At 45.7% G+C, this 25,591-nt stretch overlaps 1 protein-coding gene across 5 annotated transcripts; it reads left to right on the plus strand.

The window, feature by feature from the left end:
• Nucleotides 1-975: 975 nt before the first annotated feature.
• LOC119306325 lies at nucleotides 976-5,112 on the plus strand. Of its 5 annotated transcripts, none has more exons than XM_037582572.1 (3): nucleotides 976-1,635; nucleotides 1,776-1,874; nucleotides 4,391-5,112. In XM_037582572.1, exons 2-3 carry the CDS (start codon nucleotides 1,826-1,828, stop codon nucleotides 5,044-5,046), a joined length of 705 nt encoding a protein of 234 aa, XP_037438469.1. In that variant the 5' UTR covers nucleotides 976-1,635; nucleotides 1,776-1,825; the 3' UTR covers nucleotides 5,047-5,112. The 5 variants fall into 4 exon arrangements, 4 of the variants coding, with proteins under 4 accessions (XP_037438470.1, XP_037438469.1, XP_037438471.1 ...); XM_037582573.1 differs by having other exon boundaries at nucleotides 976-1,697; XM_037582574.1 differs by lacking the exon at nucleotides 4,391-5,112 and having other exon boundaries at nucleotides 976-1,697; nucleotides 1,776-2,029.
• Nucleotides 5,113-25,591: the final 20,479 nt, after the last annotated feature.

The raw sequence follows: 25,591 nt of genomic DNA on the forward strand, positions 1-25,591 counted from the left end.
CACTGCGGTCTTTGACTGACTGTTTCGAGCTCGATTCCTTGTTGGAGCAATTTTTTTGGAGGTTTTTGCGCTACAAATCCCGTGAGCATTCCTGGACCGCCCCACAAGGTGAGGTAAAGTACATGTTCACGGATGATTTTTTGGGCGCCACTTTCCCAAGCCGTAAGCGCCGTATAGTCTTTTTTTTTTGAGAATACGTCAATAGCGTATCATATTTTTATAGAAGAAAGCAGAAAAATTTACAAGATTGTACGACGATGCGAGCATCGCCGTGGATACACCGACTCCAACTCCTTTAACACAAACAATTACTCTCTCACAAATCTACTCAAGCCTACCACTCCTACTCCCGCGAGCTTCCATGATCTGATATCTTCTAGTATTTGCTGAGCTAGCCTCATGGGGGAACTCACTTGCTCAGCCCTATTGAAAACTCTTGCATTTCGTTGTTTTCAAAGCAACCAGGCAGCGGCAATGACAAAAGTGTCGAACCCTCGTTTGTATGGTTGTCGGAAGTTGCTTCTTGTCCTCAACCACCACTCCTGAAAGGTGTCAAGGACCTGTGGGATCTCTACATTGACCTGCATGATAAGAAAGCATTGGTGCCAGACTTCCCTCGCATAGACACATTGTGCCAAGATATGATCCACATTATCTTCTTCCTGCATACACGTATAGCATGCCGAAGGCGCATCCTGCAGCCCATGTCGAGCTCTTCGGTCCGATGTCCAAATACAATATTGCACAGCCAACCATGCAAAGATTTTGCACTTGAGGGTCGCCCAGCTTCGCCAGATGCATGTGGCTGTGCTCGATCTCACCAGCCCCTGGCATAGCCTCTCGTAAGTGGACCTGGCCGTGTAAGAGCCCGACGGTTCGCAAGGCCATTGAAAGGCATCCTCCGAATTGACATCTCTCGGGGTGGTAGTAAAAAGCGCCGTATAGTCATACTCCCTCCGTCTGGAAAAAGTTGTCCTCACGGTCATTTTACAGAAACACCCTCAGCTAATTCCCGACACAGCCTGCACTCCTCGTCTTCTCCGGTCGACACTCCGCCGCTCCGACACAGGCGCATGGACGCCGGAGATCCCCTGCTTCGCGCTACTCCCCTGCTCTCCCGCGCGTCCTCCGCCGCCGCCACAGCTGCCTCCTCCGCCGCTCCCTTCTGCCTCGCGCAGCCCCCCAGCCTCCCTTGCCTGCCTCCCGAATCTTCCCTCTTTCACCCAAAAAATTGTTTCTTCTTCCTCCCGCCGCGTCTCCTGCTCGCGGCCACCCCCTCCCTCCTAGCGTTGATGGAAGAAGCATGGCCGGCCCTCGGCCCGACGGCCTGCGACGCGGCCTTCCCACCCCCGCCCCGGCCCCCGTGGCGTGGGGCGCGGCGGAAGACGGTGGCCAAGGAATCGTCCGCGCAGGCGGTGAGCAGAATCGTGTCCAGCTGCGCCAACTCGAGCGGCCTGGCCGTGGCCGCCGTCGACGCCAACGCCGCCATCTCAGGCGGCGCCGCGCTCGCCTCCACTGCGGGCCGGCTGGTCACGGTGCTCGAGGAGGTGTGCGACGACGCAGCACGCCGGAGGCTCGCGCTCCTGCCCACGCCCGTCGAGACCGTCGACCTAACCCCTGAGTTCGTCAAGAGAGGTCGACTGTTTACTTAATCCAGCCTAGCACCTCGTACTGCTACTTTCATTTGCTGAATAGAGGTTAAACTCTGCACTTTCATGGGTTCCCATTCTCTGCTCTCTATTACTGCTTGATGCTCTTTGCATTGCTGTGTTCAGTAGGGCCAGCTTGAACCGTGTGCACCAGGAAGAAGACCAGCCCAAAGTTGATGAAGGGAGACAGCCAACAGGATGCCCTGCAAATCAATTTCGAGCAAGGTGTGTGTAGATTCAGAAATGTTTAGACTGAGTGTTCACCGAATTAGTAAATCTTGTCTTTCCTAAAAACTGAATTTGTATATTCAGTCTTTGCTGAATGCCAGCTTCCAGAGTTTAAATGTTCAGTCTTGTCTTCCCTAAAAACTGAATTAGTAAATCTTGTCTTTCCTAAAAACTGATCATGTCTTCGAACAAGGTGCATATGCCAGTGTTGTGTTAACACTTAACACTGAATGTTCAGTCTTGACTTTGAATGTTCACCGAATTTGCAAATCTTGTCTTCGAACAAGGTGCATATGCCAGTGTAAACCGAACAGCAAACTGAATTACTCTGAATATTCAGAAAATATCATGTTAGAAAAGATTGTGAATTACTCTGAATATTTACATGGAACAGCAAACTGAATTTTTTGACCATTTGACCTGGTGTAAACCGTAGGCAAAGCTGTTTGGATTCTCAAATACAGGAGTAATTAAAAGAGCATGTACCATCTGAAACATCTCAAGAAATTCAAAGAAATTCAGAATACGGTACAGCATCTCAAGACATCTGCCTATCTTTTGTTTTGGTTAGATGACCAGATTGTGCCAAACTGTGCCCAACCACAAAGACAAAAGGCACTAGCACCACATAGTTGCATCGACCAAATAGACTTGTTTCATGAGTGCTTAATTTGCATTGATTAAATATACTGTAATTACAGAAATTTTAGGAATATTGCTTGTCCAATCTGCGTGTAGAAATTTTAGGACTACGTGAATTAAAGGCTTTGGACTACATACTCCTATCATATGGAGCTACATACTCCTATGATATGGAGCCAAAGTGCTCTTGTATTTAAATCTTATATGGAGCCAAATTTTATTTAAGTTTGGTGACAAAATAGTTCTGCAGTTCTTACTTGAGGCCTGCCAAATTATGTATTATAGTGTTGCCTAGAGCTACTCCCTGAGCTTAAAAGTCTATTCAGGAAAACCTTTTATATGAAACCAATCTTCTTCCCTTCAAAAAGTTTGTTCCTTACAAATTATTAAAAGATGCTTCAGTGACTTCTGAGAGATTAAAAGTCTCCTTGTTCATTTTGGTAACTAGAGGAACATGACGGCCATTCCTTACAGAAACATGGCAACTTCAACAGAAGAAACATCAATCAACTCTTGTACTGCTCTGCCCCCTGCTTGCTTTTTAGGCTTTCCAGTGACATGATATTTTCATTCAGAGGAGGTTGCACTGCTCTGCTCTCTGCTTGCTTTTTAGGCTTTCAAATAATTCCAAATTAATTCAAATAAATCTAGCTAATTCAAAGAATCCCAAATTAATTCAAATAAATCTAGCTAATTCAAATAATTCTAGCTAATTCAAATTAATTAAAAGTACTCCTTGTTCATTTGAGCACGTACTCCTAGTGTGAAAAGAAAACCATGATGAATTAAGCAAGTACTCCTAGTCTAACACAATCAAGTACTCCTAGTCTAACACAATCAAGTACTCCTAGTCTAACACAATCAAGTACTCCTAGTCTAACACAATCAATTTTCAGCTTGTACAAAATACTGAAAACTACAGTAGAAACAATGACTAAACAACAATAATTCAGTAGTTTTCTCAAATTTTTGCAGTATGTAGACTATTTAGAAATTCAGAGATAATGAAAAGATTGTGCTAGGATGTTCTGAAGCTAACTGAATGTTCTGAAGCTGTCAATTTTTTAATATAGATTGTGCTAGGATTGCACAAATTGATGTCACTTTTTTATATAGATTGGGCTAGGACATTGTAGGTTACTGAATTTGCCTCGCTCACTCTGCTTTTGACTGAATTAGTGCATCAAGTGATGTCACACTCCACTTCTTCATCCTGCTACTGACTGAACTGGTTTTGAGCTCACTAACTGATGCCACTCACTCACTCACTGCTCTCAGGGAGGTTGTGCGGCACCGAGCGGATGTACGGCGAGGTCTCCGTAATGGTGTCAAGTCACCCTTGCCATATGGAACATATGTAAGCTCTTCCTGCTAACCTACAGGAGTACATTTTCGTGCTTCAAGTCTGAGCCTATGTATGGAAAATGCATGCTTCAAGTGTGAACCTATGCACTCCATTTTGTGGTGATTAGTCGCCACTTCTATGTGCACTAAGAAAAAGAAGCCTGAACATGGCATGCATGCTTTCTTGTGGTGTTAGCATCCCAGCACTGATCAACACAACTTGTCCTCACAAGCACATAGAAAATGACAGGTTCTGAACATCAAGTTGACTGAACACAACTTGTCCTCACAAGCACCTTTATTTGTTCTATGAAACTTCTTGTAATATGCATATTACATCATTTAAATTCAGTGTCAAAACATGGAAAAATTCAGTTGTCAAAACACCTCAAACATGGCCAAATTCATATCAGTCCAAAATTTTCATGTTTCAGAGAAGTTTACAATTTTTGTGGCCTCTTGATACAATTTTTTTTATCAAGAACTGTCAATTTTACATCCATTTAACTCCATTGATGATGGAACAGGAGGAGCAGCAGCAGCACAAGGAGCAACTCCTTACAGTAGCAGAGGCAGTCGCCGACAACAGCAGCAGATGCAGTCGCCAACAGCAACAACTGGTCCGCGCGGACTCGATCGGTCGGGCTGCAGCGGCAGAAGTAGGTGGCGGGCGAAGGTAGCGGCAGGTGGCAGACGGACGGCAGCGGCAGCAACAGGATCCCGCCACCGGGGAAGACCCGCGTGGCCCTGCCTGACAAAGTCAGGGAGAGGGGAGCGGCGGCTGGGGTTGCTGCAGGCACGAGGAACCTGCGCCGGCGAGGAGAGCGACGACGAGGAGGCGCCCGTCGAGGAGGATGCCGCCTTGGAGGAGCAGCTACAGTCGGGGTCGGGCTCCTCGGAGGAGCAGCCGCAGTCGGGGTCGGGCTCCTCGATGATGCAGGCGGCGCCGGCGCTGGAGGCGATGATGCTGCCCCGCTCGCCGGCCGTGCTCGAGCCCCTCAATCCCCTCCTCGAGCCCCTCGATCTCCTCCCTCCTCCGGGACACGGATGTGCTGCTCCTGTCCCTCGACGACGCGGCCGTCCTCCTCGGCGATCTCGTGGCCGACAGCGGTGGCGAAGTCCACGGGCAGGTCAGCGGGGCGGTGGGAGAGCGCGGCCAGGGCCTCGCTGTTGGGGAACGTAGCAGAAATTCAAAATTTTCCTACGAATCACCAAGATCTATGTATGGAGAAACCAGCAACGAGGGGAAGGAGAGTGCATCTACATACCCTTGTAGATCGCTAAGCGGAAGCGTTCAAGAGAACGGGGTTGAAGGAGTCGTACTCGTCGTGATCCAAATCACCGGAGATCCTAGTGCCGAATGGACGGCACCTCTGCGTTCAACACACGTACAGCCCGGTGACGTCTCCCATGCCTTGATCCAGCAAGGAGAGAGGGAGAGGTTGAGGAAGACTCCGTCTAGCAGCAGCACAACGACGTGGTGGTGATGGAGGAGCGTGGCAATCCTGCAGGGCTTCGCCAAGCACCGCGAGAGAGGAGAAGGGAGAGAGGTAGGGCTGCACCTGGGAGAGGTGAAACTCATCTGTCTTCAGCCCCAAAAACCCTCAAGTATATATGGGGGAGAGGTGGGGCTGCGCCCCCACCTAGGATTTCACCCCTAGGGGTGGCGGCCAGCCCAATCCCATCTAGGGTGGCGGCCAAGGGGGGGGGGAGAGAGGGGAAACTTGCCCCCCAAGTTAGGTGGGTGCGCCCCCTCCCCAAACCCTAGGCGCCTTGGGCCCTTGTGGGGGGGCGCACCAGCCCACCTGGGGCTGGTCCCCTCCCACACTTGGCCCATGCAGCCCTCTGGGGCCGGTGGCCCCACTTGGTGGACCCCCGGGACCCTCCCGGTGGTCCCGGTACGTTACCGATAAAACCCGAAACTTTTCCGGTGACCAAAACAGGACTTCCCATATATAAATCTTTACCTCCGGACCATTCCGAAACTCCTCGTGACGTCCGGGATATCATCCGGGACTCCGAACAACATTCAATAACCACATGCAAACTTCCTTTATAACCCTAGCGTCATCGAATCTTAAGTGTGTAGACCCTACGGGTTCGGGAATCATGCAGCCATGACCGAGACGTTCTCCGGTCAATAACCAACAGCGGGATCTGGATACCCATGTTGGCTCCCATATGTTCCACGATGATCTCATCGGATGAACCACGATGTCAAGGACTCAATCGATCCCGTATACAATTCCCTTTGTCTAATAGTATTGTACTTGCCCGAGATTTGATCGTTGGTATCCTGATATCTTGTTCAATCTCGTTATCGGCAAGTCTCTTTACTCGTTCCGTAACACATCATCCCGTGATCAACCCCTTGGTCACATTGTGCACATTATGATGATGTCCTACCGAGTGGGCCCAGAGATACCTCTCCGTCAACCGGAGTGACAAATCCCAGTCTCGATTCGTGCCAACCCAACAGACACTTTCGGAGATACCTGTAGTGTACCTTTATAGCCACCCAGTTACGTTGTGACGTTTGGTACACCCAAAGCATTCCTACGGTATCCGGGAGTTGCACAATCTCATGGTCTAAGGAAAAGATACTTGACATTAGAAAAGCTTTAGCATACGAACTACACGATCTTTGTGCTAGGCTTAGGATTGGGTCCTGTCCATCACATCATTCTTCTAATGATGTGATCCCGTTATCAATGACATCCAATGTCCATGGTTAGGAAACTGTAACCATCTATTGATCAACGAGCTAGTCAACTAGAAGCTTACTAGGGACATGGTGTTGTCTATGTATCCACACATGTATCTGAGTTTCCTTTCAATACAATTATAGCATGGATAATAAACGATTATCATGAACAAGGAAATATAATAATAACTAATTTATTATTGCCTCTAGGGCATATTTCCAACAGTCTCCCACTTGCACTAGAGTCAATAATCTAGTTCACATCGCCATGTGATTAACACTCATAGGTCACATCACCATGTGACCAACATCCAAAGAGTTTACTAGTGTCACTAAACTAGTTCACATCATCATGTGATTAAGACTCAATGAGTTCTAGGGTTTGATCATGTTTTGCTTGTAAGAGAGGTTTTAGTCAACGGGTCTGCAACATTCAGATCCGTATGAACTTCGCAAATCTCTAGGTCATATTGTAAATGCTGCTTCCACGCTCCACTTGGAGCTATTCCAAATGGTTGCTCCACTATACGTATCCGGTTTGCTACTCAGAGTCATTCGGATAGGTGTTAAAGCTTGCATCGACGTAACCCTTTACGCCGAACTCTTTATCACCTCCATAATCGAGAAACATATCCTTATTCCTCTAAGGATAATTTTGACCGCTATCTGGTGATCCACTCCTTGATCACCTTTGTACCCTCTTGCCAGACATGTGGCAAGGCACGCATCAGGTGCGGTACACAACATAGCATATTTTAGAGACTACGTCTAAGGCATAGGGGACGACCTTCGTCCTTTCTCTCTTTTCTGCCGTGGTCGAGCTTTAAGTCTTAACTTCATACCATACATCTCAGGCAAGAACTCCTTCTTTGACTGATCCATCTTGAACACCTTCAAGATCATGTCAAGGTATGTGCTCATTTGAAAGTACCATTAAGCGTTTTTGACCTATCCTCATAGATCTTGATGCTCAATGTTCAAGTAGCTTAATCCAGGTTTTCTATTGAAAAACACCTTTCAAATAACCCTGTATGCTTTCTAGAAATTCTACATCTTTTCTGATCAACAATATGTCAACAACATATACTCATCAGAAATTCTATAGTGCTCCCACTCACTTCTTTGGAAATACAAGTTTCTCATGCACTTTGTATAAACCCAAAATCTTTGATCATCTCATCAAAGCGCACATTCCAACTCCGAGATGCTTACTCCAGTCCCTAGAAGGATTGCTGGAGCCAGCATACCTTTTAGCATCCTTAGGATCGACAAAACTTTTCTGATTGTATCACATACAACCTTTTCTTACAAAAACTGGTAAGGAAAACCGTCTTGACATCCATCCGCCAGATTTCATAAATGCAGCTAATGCTAACATGATTCCGACGGACTTAAGCATCGCTACGGATGAGAAAATCTCATCGTAGTCAACTCCTTGAACTTGTGAAAAACTCTTCGCCACAAGTCGAGCTTCATAGACGGTGATATTACCGTCCACGTCCGTCTTCTTCTTAAAGATCCATTTATTTTAATGGCTTGCCGATCATCGGGCAAGTCCACCAAAGTCCATGCTTTGTTCTGATACATGGATCCTATCTCGGATTTCATGGCTTCTAACCATTTGTTTGAATATGGGCCCACCATTGCTTCTCCATAGCTCGTAGGTTCATTGTTGTCTAGCAACATGACCTTCAAGACAGGATCACCGTACCACTTCGAAGCAGTACGCGTCCTTGTCGTCCTACGAGGTTCGGTAGTGACTTGATCCGAAGCTTCATGATCACTATCATAAGCTTCTACTTCAATTGATGTAGGTGCCATAGGAACAACTTCCTGTGCCCTGTTACACACTGGTTGAAGTGATGGTTCAATAACCTCATCAAGTCTCCATCATCCTCCCACTCAATTCTTTTGAGAGAAACTTTTCCTCGAGAAAGGACCCGTTTCTAGAAACAATTACTTTTGCTTCCGGATCTGAGATAGGAGGTATACCCAACCATTTTGGGTATCCTATGAAGATGTATTTATCCATTTTGGGTTCGAGCTTATCACGATGAAACTTTTTCACATAAGCGTCACAGCCCCAAACTTTTAAGAAACGACAACTTAGGTTTCTCCAAACCATAGTTCAAACGGTGTCGTCTCAATGGAATTACGTGGTGCCCCATTAAAGTGAGTGCGGTTGTCTCTAATGCCTAACCCATGAACAATAGTGGTAGTTCGATAAGAGACATCATGGTACGCACCATATCCAATAGGGTGCAACTATGATGTTCGGACACACCATCACACTATGGTGTTCCAGGCGGTATTAATTGTGAAACAATTTCCACAATGTCTTAATTGCGTGCCAAAGCTCGTAACTCAGATACTCATCTCTATGATCATATCATAGACATTTTATCCTCTTGTCACGATGATCTTTAACTTCACTCTGAAATTACTTGAACCATTCAATAATTCAGACTTGTGTTACATCAAGTAAATATACTCAACATCTACTCGAATCATCTGTGAAGTAAGAATATAACGATATTCACTGCATGCCTCAGCACTCATTGGACTGCACACATCAAAATGTATTACTTCCAACAAGTTGCTATGTTGTTCCATCTTACTGAAAACAAGGCTTTTCAGTCATCTTGCCCATGTGGTATGATTTGCATATATCAAGTGATTCAAAATCAAGTGAGTCCAAACGATCCATCTGCATGGAGTTTCTTCATGCGTATACACCAATAGACATGGTTCGCATGTCTCAAACTTTTCAAAAACGAGTGAGTCCAAAGATCCATCAACATGGAGCTTCTTCATGCGTTTTATACCAATATGACTTACATGGTAGTGCCACAAGTAAGTGGTACTATCATTACTATCTTATATCTTTTGGCATGAAAATGTGTATCACTACGATCGAGATTCAATAAACCATTCCATTAGGTGCAAGACCATTGAAGGTATTATTCAAATAAATAGAGTAACCATTATTCTTCTTAAATGAATAATCGCATTGCGATAGACATAATCTAATCATGTCTATGCTCAACGCAAACACCAAATGACAATTATTCAGGTTTAATACTAATCTTGATGGTAGAGGGAGCGTGCGATGTCTGATCATATCAAACTTGGAAACACTTCCAACACATATCGTCAGCTCACCTTTAGCTAGTCTCCGTTTATTTCGTAGCCTTTTATTTCGAGTTACTAACACTTAGCAACCGAACCGGTATCCAATACCCTGGTGCTACTAGGAGTACTAGTAAAGTACACATTAACATAATGTATATCCAATATACTTCTATCGACCTTTCCAGCCTTCTTATCTACCAAGTATCTAGGGTAATTCTGCTCCAGTGGTTGTTCCCCTTATTACAAAAGCACTCAGTCTCGGGTTAAGGTTCAACCTTGGGTTTCTTCACTGGAGCAGCAGTTGATTTGCCGTTTCATGAAGTATCCCTTCTTGCACTTCTTGAAACTAGTGGTTTCACCAACCATCAACAATTGATGCTTCTTCTTGATTTCTACTTTCGCGGTGTCAAACATCGTGAATACCTCAAGGATCATCATATCCATCCTTGATATGTTATAGTTCATCACGAAGCTCTAGCAGCTTGGTGGCAATGACTTTGGAGAGACATCACTATCTCATCTGGAAGATCAACTCCCACTTGATTCAAGTGATTGTTGCACTCAGACAATCTGAGCACAAACTCAACGATTGAGCTTTTCTCCCTTAGTTTGCAGGCTAAGAGAATCGTCGGAGGTCTTATACCTCTTGACGTGAGCACGATCCTGAAATCCCAATTTCATCCCTCGAAACATCTCATGTTCCGCGGCGTTTCGAAAACGTCTTTGGTGCCTCAACTCTAAACCGTTTAACTGAACTATCACGTAGTTATCAAAATGTGTATGTCCGATGTTCGCAACATCCACAGACGACGTTTGGGGTTCTGCACACCGAGCGGTGCATTAAGGACATAAGCTTTCTACTGTCCGCATAATCGCTACTGTCAACTTTCAACTATATTTTCTCTAGGAACATATCCAAATAGTGGAACTAAAGCGCGAGCTATGACATAATTTGCAAAGGGCTTTTGACTATGTTCAGGATAATTAAGTTCATCTTATGAACTCCCACTCAGATAGACATCCCTCTAGTCATCTAAGTGATTACATGATCCGAGTCAACTAGGCCGTGTCCGATCATCACGTGAGACGGACTAGTCATCATCGGTGAACATCTTCATGTTGATCGTATCCTCCATACGACTCATGCTCGACCTTTTGGTCTCTTGTGTTCCGAGGCCATGTCTGTACATGCTAGGCTCGTCAAGTTAACCTAAGTGTTTCGCGTGTGTAAATCTGGCTTACACCCGTTGTATGTGAACGTAAGAATCTATCACACCCGATCATCACGTGGTGCTTCGAAACGACGAACTTTCGCAACGGTGCACAGTTAGGGGGAACACTTTCTTGAAATTTTAATGAGGGATCATCTTATTTACTACCGTCGTTCTAAGAAAATAAGATGCATAAACATGATAAACATCACATGCAATCAAATAGTGACATGATATGGCCAATATCATTTTTGCTCCTTTTGATCTCCATCTTCGGGGCTCCATGATCATCATCGTCACCGGCCTGACACCATGATCTCCATCATCATGATCTCCATCATCGTGTCTCCATGAAGTTGTCTCGCCAACTTATTACTTCTACTACTATGGCTACCGGTTAGCAATAAAGTAAAGTAATTACATGGCGTTGTTCAATGACACGCAGGTCATACAATAAATAAAGACAACTCCTATGGCTCCTGCCGGTTGTCATACTCATCGACATGCAAGTCGTGATTCCTATTACAAGAACATGATCAATCTCATACATCACATATCATTCATCACATTCTTCTTGGCCATATCACATCACATAGCATTGTTGGGGAACGTTGCAGAAAATTAAATTTTTTCCTACGGTTTCACCAAGATCCATCTATGAGTTCATCTAAGCAACGAGTCATGGGAGAGAGATTGCATCTACATACCACTTGTAGATCGCGTGCGGAAGCGTTCAAGAGAACGGTGATGATGGAGTCGTACTCGCCGTGATTCAAATCACCGATGACCAAGTGCTGAACGGACAGCACCTCCGCGTTCAACACACGTACGGTACGGACGACGTCTCCTCCTTCTTGATCCAGCAAGGGGGAAGGAGAGGTTGAGGAAGAAGGCTCCAGCAGCAGCACGACGGCGTGATGATGGTGGAGAGGCAGTACTCCGACAGGGCTTCGCCAAGCGCTCAACGGAGGAGGAGAGGTGTTGGGGAGGGAAGGGGCTGCGCCTTGGATCAGGTATTCAGCCCTCCCCTCGCCCCTCTATTTATAGGGGAAGGGGGAAGGGGGGCCGGCCCCCTCTAGATGAGATCTAGAGGGGGGGCGGCGGCCAGGGGGGGCTTGCCCCCCAAGCAAAGGGGGTGCGCCCCCTTTAGGGTTCCCCCCAACCCTAGGCGCATGGGCCCAAGGGGGGGGGCACCCAGCCCTCCAAGGGCTGGTTCCCTGCCCCATGCGGCCCACGAGGCCCTCCGAGAGGGGTGGCCCCTCCCGGTGGACCCCCGGAACCCTTCCGGTGGCCCCGGTACAATACCGATATGCCCCCGAAACTTTCCGGTGTCCGCATGACAACTTCCCATATATAAATCTTTACCTCCGGACCATTCCGGAACTCCTCGTGACGTCCGGCATCTCATCCAGGACTCCGAACAACATTCGGTAATCACATACATGTCTTCCTAATAACCCTAGCGTCACCGAACCTTAAGTGTGTAGACCCTACGGGTTCGGGAGACACGCAGACATGACCGAGACGGCTCTCCGGTCAATAACCAACAGCGGGATCTGGATACCCATGTTGGCTCCCACATGCTCCTCGATGATGTCATCAGATGAACCATGATGTCGAGGATTCAATCAACCCCGTATGCAATTCCCTTTGTCAGACGGTATGTTACTTGCCCGAGACTCGATCGTCGGTATCCCAATACCTTGTTCAGTCTCGTTACCGGCAAGTCACTTTACTCGTACCGTAATGCATGATCCCGTGACCAGACACTTGGTCACTTTGAGCTCATTATGATGATGCACTACCGAGTGGGCCCAGTGATACCTTTCCGTCATACGGAGTGACAAATCCCAGTCTCGATCCGTGTCAACCCAACAGACACTTTTGGAGATACCTGTAGTGCACCTTTATAGTCACCCAGTTACGTTGTGACGTTTGGTACACCCAAAGCACTCCTACGGTATCCGGGAGTTACACGATCTCATGGTCTAAGGAAGAGATACTTGACATTGGAAAAGCTCTAGCAAAACGAACTACACGATCTTGTGCTATGCTTAGGATTGGGTCTTGTCCATCACATCATTCTCCTAATGATGTGATCCCGTTGTCAACGACATCTAATGTCCATAGTCAGGAAACCATGACTATTTGTTGACCAACGAGCTAGTCAACTAGAGGCTCACTAGGGACGTATTGTGGTCTATGTATTCACACGGGTATTACGATTTCTGAATAATACAATTATAGCATGAATAAAAGACAATTATCATGAACAAGGAAATATAATAATAATCCTTTTATTATTGCCTCTAGGGCACATTTCCAATAGTCTCCCACTTGCACTAGAGTCAATAATCTAGTTACATTGTGATGAATCGAACACCCATAGAGTTCTGGTGTTGATCATGTTTTGCTCGCGCGAGAGGTTTATTCAACGGATCTGCGACATTCAGATCCGTATGTACTTTGCAAATATCTATGTCTCCATCTTGAACATTTTCACGGATGGAGTTGAAGCGTCGCTTGATGTGCCTGGTCTTCTTGTGAAACCTGGGCTCCTTGGCAAGGGCAATAGCTCCAGTGTTGTCACAGAAGAGTTTGATCGGCCCCGACGCATTGGGTATGACTCCTAGGTCAGTGATGAACTCCTTCACCCATATTGCTTCATGCGCTGCCTCCGAGGCTGCCATGTACTCCGCTTCACATGTAGATCCCGCCACGACGCTCTGCTTGCAGCTGCACCAGCTTACTGCTCCACCATTCAACATATACACGTATCCAGTTTGTGACTTAGAGTCATCCAGATCTGTGTCGAAGCTAGCGTCGACGTAACCCTTTACGACGAGCTCTTCGTCACCTCCATAAACGAGAAACATGTCCTTTGTCCTTTTCAGGTACTTTAGGATATTCTTGACCGCTGTCCAGTGTTCCTTGCCGGGATTACTTTGGTACCTTCCTACCAAACTTACGGCAAGGTTTACATCAGGTCTGGTACACAGCATGGCATACATAATAGATCCTATGGCTGAGGCATAGGGGATGACGCTCATCTCTTCTTTATCTTTTGCCGTGGTCGGGCATTGAGCCGAGCTCAATCTCACACCTTGCAGTACAGGCAAGAACCCTTTCTTGGACTGATCCATTTTGAACTTCTTCAAAATCTTATCAAGGTATGTGCTTTGTGAAAGACCTATGAGGCGTCTCAATCTATCCCTATAGATCTTGATGCCTAATATGTAAGCAGCTTCTCCAAGGTCCTTCATTGAAAAACACTTATTCAAGTAGGCCTTAATGCTGTCCAAGAATTCTATATCATTTCCCATCAAAAGTATGTCATCTACATATAATATGATAAATGCTACAGAGCTCCCACTCACTTTCTTGTAAACGCAGGCTTCTCCATAAGTCTGCATAAACCCAAACGCTTTGATCATCTCATCAAAGCGAATGTTCCAACTCCGAGATGCTTGCACCAGCCCATAAATGGATCGCTGGAGCTTGCATACTTTGTTAGCATTCTTAGGATCGACAAAACCCTCCGGCTGCATCATATACAGTTCTTCCTTAAGATGCCCGTTAAGGAATGCCATTTTGACGTCCATCTGCCATATCTCATAATCATAGTATGCGGCAATTGCTAACATGATTCGGACGGACTTAAGCTTCGCTACGGGAGAGAAAGTCTCATCGTAGTCAATCCCTTGAACTTGCCGATAACCCTTAGCGACAAGTCGAGCTTTATACATGGTGACATTACCATCCGCGTCCGTCTTCTTCTTAAAGATCCATTTGTTTTCTATCGCTCGCCGATCATCGAGCAAGTCAGTCAAAGTCCATACTTTGTTTTCATACATGGATTCTATCTCGGATTTCATGGCTTCTAGCCATTTGTTGGAATCTGGGCCTGCCATCGCTTCTTCATAGTTCAAAGGTTCACCGTTGTCTAACAACATGATTTCCAGGACAGGGTTGCCATACCACTCTGGTGTGGAACGTGTCCTTGTGGACCTACGAAGTTCAGTAGCAACTTGATCAGAAGTACCTTGATCATCATCATTAATTTCCTCTCCAGTTGGTGTAGTCACCACAGGAACGTTTTCCTGAGTTGCACTACTTTCCGGTTCAAGAGGTAGTACTTCATCGAGTTCTACTTTCCTCCCACTTACTCCTTTCGAGAGAAACTCTTTTTCCAGAAAGGATCCGTTCTTGGCAACAAAGATCTTGCCCTCGGATCTTAAGTAGAAGGTATACCCAATGGTTTCCCTAGGGTAACCTATGAAGACGCATTTTTCCGACTTGGGTTCGAGATTTTCAGGTTGAAGTTTCTTGACATAAGCATCGCATCCCCAAACTTTTAGAAACGACAGCTTAGGTTTCTTCCCAAACCATAATTCATACAGTGTCGTCTCAACGGATTTAGACGGTGCTCTATTTAAAGTGAATGTAGCTGTCTCTAAAGCGTATCCCCAAAATGATAGCGGTAAATCGGTAAGAGACATCATAGATCGTACAATATCCAATAGAGTGTGATTACGACGTTCGGACACACCATTACGCTGAGGTGCTCCAGGCGGCGTGAGTTGTGAAACGATTCCACATTTTCTTAAGTGTGTACCAAATTCGTGACTTAAATATTCTCCTCCACGATCCGATCGTAAGAATTTTATCTTTCGGTCACGTTGATTCTCTACTTCATTCTGAAATTCCTTGAACTTTTCAAAGGTCTCAGACTTGTGTTTCATCAAGTAGACATACCCATATCTACTCAAGTCATCAGTGAGAGTGAGAACATAATGATATCCTCCGCGAGCCTCAACGCTCATTGGACCACACACATCAGTATGTATGATTTCCAATAAGTTGGTTGCTCGCTCCATTGTTCCGGAGAATGGGGTCTTGGTCATTTTGCCCATGAGGCATGGTTCGCATGTGTCAAATGATTCATAATCTAGAGACTCTAAAAGTCCATCAGCATGGAGCTTCTTCATGCGCTTGACACCAATGTGACCAAGGTGGCAGTGCCACAAGTATGTGGGACTATCGTTATCAACTTTACATCTTTTGGTATTCACACTATGAATATGTGTAACATTACGTTCGAGACTCATTAAGAATAAACCATTGACCATCGGGGCATGACCATAAAACATATCTCTCATATAATTAGAACAACCATTATTCTCGGATTTAAATGAGTATCCATCTCGTATTAAACGAGATCCAGATACAATGTTCATGCTCAAACTTGGCACTAAATAACAATTATTGAGGTTTAAAACTAATCCCGTAGGTAAATGTAGAGGTAGCGTGCCGACGGCGATCACATCGACCTTTGAACCATTCCCGACGCGCATCGTCACCTCGTCCTTCGCCAGTCTCCGCTTATTCCGCAGCTCCTGCTGTGAGTTACAAATGTGAGCAACGGCACCGATATCAAATACCCAGGAGTTACTACGAGTACTGGTAAGGTACACATAAATTACATGTATATCAAATATACCTTTAGTGTTGCCGGCCTTCTTGTCCGCTAAGTATTTGGGGCAGTTTCGCTTCCAGTGACCCTTCCCCTTGCAATAAAAGCACTCAGTCTCAGGCTTGGGTCCATTCTTTGACTTCTTCCCGGCAACTGGCTTACCGGGCGCGGCAACATCTTTGCCGTCCTTCTTGAAGTTCTTCTTACCCTTGCCCTTCTTAAACTTAGTGGTCTTATTGACCATCAACACTTGATGTTCTTTCTTGATTTCAACCTCTGCTGACTTCAGCATTGAGAATACTTCAGGAATGGTCTTCACCATCCCCTACATATTGTAGTTCAACACAAAGCTCTTGTAGCTCGGTGGGAGCGACTGAAGGATTCTGTCAATGACCGCCTCTTCCGGGAGGCTGATCTCCAACTGGGACAGGCGGTTGTGCAACTCAGACATTTTGAGTATGTGCTCACTGACAGAACTGTTTTCCTCCATCTTACAACTATAGAACTTGTCGGAGACTTCATATCTCTCGACCCGGGCATGAGCTTGGAAAACCATCTTCAGCTCCTCGAACATCTCATATGCTCCATGCTTCTCAAAATGCTTTTGGAGCCCCGGTTCTAAGCTGTAAAGCATGCCGCACTGAACGAGGGAATAATCATCAGCACGTGATTGCCAAGTGTTCATAATGTCTTGGTTCTCTGGGATGGGTGCTTCACCTAGCGGTGCATCTAGGACATAATCTTTCTTGGCTGCTATGAGGATGATCCTCAGGTTCCGGACCCAGTCCGAATAGTTGCTGCCATCATCTTTCAGCTTGGTTTTCTCTAGGAACGCGTTGAAGTTCATGTTGACATGAGCGTTGGCCATTTGATCTACAAGACATATTTTGCAAAAGTTTTAGACTAAGTTCATAATAATTAAGTTCATCTAATCAAATTATTTAATGAACTCCCACTCAGATTAGACATCCCTCCAGTCATCTAAGTGTTACACGATCCGAGTCGACTAGGCCATGTCCGATCATCACGTGAGACGGACTAGTCATCATCGGTGAACATCTCCATGTTGATCGTATCTTCCATACGACTCATGTTCGACCTTTCGGTCTCTGTGTTCTGAGGCCATGTCTGTACATGCTAGGCTCGTCAAGTTAACCCTAAGTGTTCTGCATGTGTAAATCTGTCTTACACCCGTTGTATGTGAACGTAAGGATCTATCACACCCGATCATCACGTGGTGCTTCGAAACGACGAACTTTAGCAACGGTGCACAATTGGGGGGAACACTTTCTTGAAATTATTATAAGGGATCATCTTATTTACTACCGCCGTTCTAAGTAAACAAGATGCATAAAACATAATAAACATCACATGCAATTATATAGTAGTGACATGATATGACCAATATCATATAGCTCCTTCGATCTCCATCTTCGGGGCTCCATGATCATCTTCGTCACCGGCATGACACCATGATCTCCATCATCATGATCTCCATCATTGTGTCTTCATGAAGTTGTCATGCTAACGACTACTTCTACTTCTATGGCTAACACGTTTAGCAATAAAGTAAAGTAATTTACATGGCGTTCTTCAATGACACGCATGTCATACAAAAATAAAGACAACTCCTATGGCTCCTGCCGGTTGTCATACTCATCGACATGCAACTCGTGATTCCTATTACAAGAACATGATCTCATACATCACAATATATTATTCATCATTCATCACAACTTCTGGCCATATCACATCACATGACAATTGCTGCAAAAACAAGTTAGACGTCCTCTAATTGTTGTTGCATCTTTTACGTGGCTGCAATTGGGTTCTAGCAAGAACGTTTTCTTACCTACGAATGACCACAACGTGATTTTGTCAACTTCTATTTACCCTTCATAAGGACCCTTTTCATCTAATCCACTCCAACTAAAGTAGGAGAGACAGACACCCGCTAGCCACCTTATGCAACTAGTGCATGTCAGTCGGTGGAACCTATCTCACGTAAGCGTATGTGTAAGGTCGGTCCGGGCCGCTTCATCCCACAATACCGCTGAAGCAAGAAAAGACTAGTAGCGGCAAGCAAGTTGACAAGATCTACGCCCACAACAAAATTGTGTTCTACTCGTGCAATAGAGAACTACGCATAGACCTAGCTCATGATACCACTGTTGGGGAACGTTGCAGAAAATTAAAATTTTCCCTACGGTTTCACCAAGATCCATCTATGAGTTCATCTAAGCAACGAGTCATGGGAGAGAGATTGCATCTACATACCACTTGTAGATCGCGTGCGGAAGCGTTCAAGGGAACGGTGATGATGGAGTCGTACTCGCCGTGATTCAAATCACCGATGACCAAGTGCTGAACGGATAACACCTCCGCGTTCAACACACGTACAGTACGGACGACGTCTCCTCCTTCTTGAACCAGCAAGGGGGAAGGAGAGGTTGAGGAAGAAGGCTCCAGCAGCAGCACGACGGCGTGATGATGGTGGAGAGGCAGTACTCCGACAGGGCTTCGCCAAGCGCTCAACGGAGGAGGAGAGGTGTTGGGGAGGGGAGGGGCTGCGCCTTGGATCACGTATTCAGCCCTCCCCTCGCCCCTCTATTTATAGGGGAAGGGGGAAGGGGGTCCGGCCCACTCTAAATGAGATCTAGAGGCAGGGATGGCAATTTTATCCATGGATCTGGATACCCGCGGATACCCGACCCGGTTGGGCAAGGGTATGGGGCACATTTCTGCCCATGGATCCATGGATGTGGATACCCGCGAACAGCCGGGTTGGGCATGGTTATAATTTCTGCTCCATGGATATCCAATGGATACCCGAATGACAGGTGGACCCATATGGCAGTGACACTGCAATACTGGACGTAGCAAACGTCCAACCCAAGTCGCTCGCGGTCACAGAAGGTCAAAAGCCCAGCCCATGTTCCCTAATCCCCTCGCAACCCCACTATCACTAACCAAATATATTAAACCTAATCTAATCGCGTCAACCCCAATCATCCCGAGTCCACTCCCTCCCTCGGTCCCTCCCCAGCGCGGCGGCGCTCTGCGCCTCGCAATCGTTGCCGATTCGCCCCATCTCCGGCTCGCCCTGGCCGTCCACCCCACACCGGCGACCGGCGGCCAGCATCGGCGACCAGGATCGGCGGCAGACCTCGGTTCTCAGCATCAGCGACCAGCGGTCAGCACCGGCGACTGGCCTCGGCGCCCAGCTTCGGCGACCAGGGAATCGGCGAGCGACAGACAGCACGACCCAAGGTTGGTGACCCCCGTTCCACTCCCTCTCTCCTTCCCCAATCCGCAGCCGGCGACCGATCTCTCCCTGACCAAGCAGTGTGCTATCTTCATCTGAACAGGAGCCAAACTGCAATGGATGGGAGCAAGGGCAACAATGGTGGCAACCATGGGAAGGGCAGGAGCGGGACTGTTACCATCCCACGGAGGAGTTTGCGTGGTCGGCAACCAGCAGTGGAGTTATCGTGCACCGGTGAGCAACAGGGTGTCGACGACAACACCATCATAACTGAAAAAGGTTATTGCTAGAGTTATTGCAACCCAATGCTCTCCTTGCTTGTGATATATGAGAGATTATATATAAAAACTAGCATAGACTGTGTTCTGTTGCATTTTAGAATTTACTTTCTTATTAAATTTTGTCATGAACTAGATTTATTATTAGTATTTCTTCTAGAACTAGAAACAATTCACTGACATCATTGCTAGCTTTATTACCAGAATCTTTGCTATAATTGGAAACAATGTGCTGACCATTACTATGTAGAATTTACATTTCTTATTAAAAGATTCATTAACTAGCTTTATTGTCCTGAAGGAGCGTTATCTATAAAGAATTTTTGCTCTACATAACTTGTACTCATATAATTTGCTCTAATATCCAGTCCAAAACATTGGTGCTAGATCCGCAATTTTTGCATGAGAACTAGATTTATTATTGGTTAATTCAATCAAGTACGAGACCTTTGTGTAATATCATTTCTGCATGTCGAACATGAAACGATGCCAATTGCTACTTGGTCAAACTGAAATTTGATGGCATCTTGCATTCTTTTGTCAGCTCCCGAAAACAGCGTTGCCCCTGCAGCGGGTGTCTCAGGCGTGGCTGGAGCTGTCGTGGTCGCAAGTTCAACTCCACAAGAGGGTACCAGTACAGCAGTGGAGCAGGCAAAACTGACCGGTTCTAGAAGGAAGCATACATCAGATGTATGAGATGATTTTAAGATAGAACTAATCAATGGGAAATGGCAGGCAATATGCAACTAGTGTCATAAGCCATATGCTGCAGAATCAACCTCTGGTACGTCACACTTAAGGACACATCATAATAATTGTCCGGCTCGGCATGCACCAGTGGGTCCACAACAAAGCAAACTAAAGTTGTCAAAATGTGGGGATGGGACAGTAAATTTGGAGACCTATATTTTTGATCAAGAACTTGCTAGGAAGGAACTTGCATTAATGATATTTGTGCATGAGTACCCTCTGTCTATTGTTGATCATGCTAGATTCCGAAAATTTTGTGGTACTTTGCAACCAATGTTCAAGGTGGTGTCTAGAAATACCATTAGGCAGGACATTATAAATATGTTTGGAGTCCAAAAGAATAGCATGGTGAAGTACTTTGCAAAGTTTGAGAACCGAGTAGCCATCACAACGGATTTGTGGATGGCTGGCCATCAAAAGAGGGGCTATATGGCTGTAACTGCACATTATATTGATGCTTCGTGGAACCTAAAGAGCTTCCTAATGAGGTAACCATGTCTCTCTAAATCATTGTTATTCTGAAATAAATGTATTGATTATTGTTACTCTGAACCTAAATATTTCCTTATTTTTGTATTGCATAGGTTTGTTTATGTTCCATGTCCACACAATGCTGAAGTTATATGTGAAGCACTACATGCATGTCTTGTTGAGTGGCACCTTGAGAAGAAGATATCCACGGTGACCTTGGACAATTGTACATCAAATGACAAGGCTATGGAAATTCTGCCAGATAAGTTGGACACATCTTCTCTTATGTTGAAAGGAACTTTGTTGCATATGCGTTGTGCTGCTCATATATTAAATCTGATTGTAAAAGATGGGTTGGATGTCATAGAAAAAGGGATTGAGAGGGTACGAGATAGTGTTGCATTTTGGTCAGCGACACCTAAAAGACATGAGAAGTTTGAAAAGATGGCACGCCTTTTGAACAATGAATACACATGCAGATTGGCTCTTGATTGCAAAACTAGGTGGAATTCTACCTACATAATGTTAAAGGGTGCGTTGCAATACAAAGATGTTTTTGAAAGACTTTATATCCGTGAAAAGAATTTTACTTGTCCAACTGGACAAGATTGGGTCTTTGCTAAGGAGGTTTGTGATAGGCTGAAAGTGTTGTTTGATGTCACAGAGTTGTTGTCAGGCACTTCATATGTTACAGCTAGTCTTTTCTTTCCGCAAATATGTGGCATTCGGTTGGCAATTCGTAAATGGGAAACTAGTAAGCATAGTGTCATAAAAACTATGTCTAAGGAAATGAAAGACAAGTTCGAGAAGTATTGGACAGATGTCCATGGTCTTATGGCTATTGCCACCGTCCTCGATCCACATTATAAGATGCATATGTTGAAGGCTTCATTTGGGTCATTGTATGGAACTGAACATGCATCCATAGAAGTTGATAAAATAAAGAATCTAATGTTAGATTTGCTGGCTGAATATCAAGATGCATCTCAGTGTGTTGAAACTTCTGATGTTGGAAGCACCCCAGCTGTTCAGAAAGGTGGTGTGGATGAAATTTTGGGTGTATCTGAGCAATACTTGTCTTCACAACCTGTTGCTCCTTCTCAAGTTCGTACAGAATTGGACACGTACTTGGATGAGCCCCTTATCCGTAGAACAGTAGATTTTGACATTATTAATTGGTGGAAAGTTGGAGGTGCCAAGTACCCTACTTTGCAGAAGATTGCTCGTGATATATTACCCATCCCTGTTACATCTGTGGCATCGGAGTCAGTCTTTAGTACTAGTGGGAGGTTACTTAGTGCACATCGCAGTCGGCTTACACCAAGCATAGCTGAAGCTCTTATGTGTATGCAAGCTTGGTCACGAGCGGACATGTTAGGTAATATTTTTAATTATCAATTTGTATTCGGTTTCGTCGTGCTATGCATAATTTTTTTTGCTTCATCTTTGCATTAGGTGATATGAACTTTGCTCTGCAAGCAGTTCAATCTGTTCTTGAGGATGAAGAAGAAGTGATGGTAACTCCTTGTTCTCATCTCAATTTATTATGTTGGGAATGTTTTATATGTTTAAATAACAAGTGATGTGTGCACAGTGCACTGCTTGTTTAAGATATATACTTGTGAATGTGTGTTGATGGTCGGACTTGATTAGATGTCAGGTTTTTATCCTTTATGGATGTGCATTCAGAAGTAACTTGTTTATTTTAATGCTTTGCTTTTTATGTCAGGATGAAAATGAGTCCATCATTACTGAAGACTAATTTGGAGCCAAGTGTGCTCATGTGGACATGCGGCTGGGTCTCCAATTACTAGTGCATGTACTGTTGGAAGTGCATTGAAATTTTGAAATATGATACGACCTTTATTTATGCAACTTTGGTTGTGATGTAATAAGACTTTAGGACAAGAGTACTACTCTGAGACTATTTGAGTTGCCAATGTGTAGTCTACTACAGATTATTTTTAATGCAATAAGATTGAAGACAAGTATTTTACTATCAGCCTATTTGAGTTGTCACTGTGTGTTTGGACAATGTTTGAATAATGTACTTGCTGCCTGCTTATGCTTGTAGCTTATGTTCTCATTTGTGAACAATGATGAGTTAATTTCATTTTTGGGAAGGCTTTGTGCTGATTTTTCTATGCCCATGGAGCTCCATGGGTATCTGGATATCCAATGGGTTTGGGCATGGGCACAAGTTGCGCCCATGGATACTTTGGTGGATGGGCAGAAGGTAGGAAGATGGGTCATGGTTTGGATTTGGACCAGCTCCACCCACACCAAACCCGACCCATTGCCATCCCGAGGGGGGGGGGGGCGGCCAGGGAGGGGGCTTGCCCCCCAAGCAAAGGGGGTGCGCCCCCTTTAGGGTTCCCCCCAACCCTAGGCGCATGGGCCCAAGGGGGGGGGGGAGCCCAGCCCTCCAGGGGCTGGTTCCCTGCCCCATGCGGCCCATGAGGCCCTCCGAGAGGGGTGGCCCCTCCCGGTGGCCCCGGTACAATATTGATATGCCCCCGAAACTTTCCGGTGTCTGCATGACAACTTCCCATATATAAATCTTTACCTCCAGACCATTCCGGAACTCCTCGTGACGTCCGGGATCTCATCTGGGACTTCGAACAACATTCGGTAATCACATACATGTCTTCCTAATAACCCTAGCGTCACCGAACCTTAAGTGTGTAGACCCTACGGGTTCGGAAGACACGCAGACATGACCGAGACGGCTCTCCTGTCAATAACCAACAGCGGGATCTGGATACCCATGTTGGCTCCCACATGCTCCTCGATGATGTCATCGGATGAACCACGATGTCGAGGATTCAATCAACCCCGTATGCAATTCCCTTTGTCAGACGATATGTTACTTGCCCGAGACTCGATCGTCGGTATCCCAATACCTCGTTCAGTCTCGTTACCGGCAAGTCACTTTACTCGTACCGTAATGCATGATCCCGTGACCAGACACTTGGTCACTTTGAGCTCATTATGATGATGCACTACCGAGTGGGCCCAGTGATACCTTTCCGTCATACGGAGTGACAAATCCCAGTCTCAATCCATGTCAACCCAACAGACACTTTCAGAGATACCTGTAGTGCACCTTTATAGTCACCCAGTTACGTTGTGACGTTTGGTACACCCAAAGCACTCCTACGGTATCCGGGAGTTACACGATCTCATGGTCTAAGGAAGAGATACTTGACACTGGAAAAGCTCTAGCAAAACGAACTACACGATCTTGTGCTATGCTTAGGATTGGGTCTTGTCCATCACATCATTCTCCTAATGATGTGATCCCGTTGTCAACGACATCTAATGTCCATAGTCAGGAAACCATGACTATCTGTTGACCAACGAGCTAGTCAACTAGAGGCTCACTAGGGACGTATTGTGGTCTATGTATTCACACGTGTATTACGATTTCTGAATAATACAATTATAGCATGAATAAAAGACAATTATCATGAACAAGGAAATATAATAATAATCCTTTTATTATTGCCTCTAGGGCACATTTCCAACAAGCATACCCTACAAAAACAAGTTAGACGCCCTCTAATTGTTGTTTGCATGTTTTACATGGCTGCTATGGGTTTCTAGCAAGAACGTTTCTTACCTACGCAAAAACCACAACGTGATATGTCAATTGCTATTTACCCTTCATAAGGACCCTTTTCATCGAATCCGTTCCGACTAAAGTGGGAGAGACTGGCACCCGCTAGCCACCTTATGCACCAAGTGCATGTCAGTCGGTGGAACCTGTCTCACGTAAGTGTATGTGTAAGGTCGGTCCGGGCCGCTTCATCCCACAATACCGTCGAAACAAGATTGGACTAGTAACAGTAAGCATATTGAACAACATCAACGCCCACAACTACTTTGTGTTCTACTCGTGCAAACAATCTACGCAATAGACCTAGCTCATGATGCCACTGTTGGGGAACGTAGCAGAAATTCAAAATTTTCCTATGAATCACCAAGATCTATCTATGGAGAAACCAGCAACGAGGGGAAGGAGAGTGCATCTACATACCCTTGTAGATCGCTAAGCGGAAGCGTTCAAGAGAACGGGGTTGAAGGAGTCGTACTCGTCGTGATCCAAATCACCGGAGATCCTAGTGCCGAACGGACGGCACCTCCGCGTTCAACACACGTACAGCGCGGTGACGTCTCCCATGCCTTGATCCAGCAAGGAGAGAGGGAGAGGTTGAGGAAGACTCCGTCCAGCAGCAGCACAATGGCGTGGTGGTGATGGAGGAGCGTGGCAATCCTGCAGGGCTTCGCCAAGCACCGCAAGAGAGTAGAAGGGAGAGAGGTAGGGCTGCGCCTCGGAGAGGTGAAACTCATCTGTTTGCAGCCCCAAAAACCCTCAAGTATATATAGGGGGAGAGGGGGGGCTGCGCCCCCACCTAGGGTTTCACCCCTAGGGGCGGCGGCC

The sequence above is a fragment of the Triticum dicoccoides genome, chromosome 5B, assembly GCF_002162155.2.
Source record: "Triticum dicoccoides isolate Atlit2015 ecotype Zavitan chromosome 5B, WEW_v2.0, whole genome shotgun sequence".
In the NCBI taxonomy this organism is placed as follows: domain Eukaryota; kingdom Viridiplantae; phylum Streptophyta; class Magnoliopsida; order Poales; family Poaceae; genus Triticum; species Triticum dicoccoides.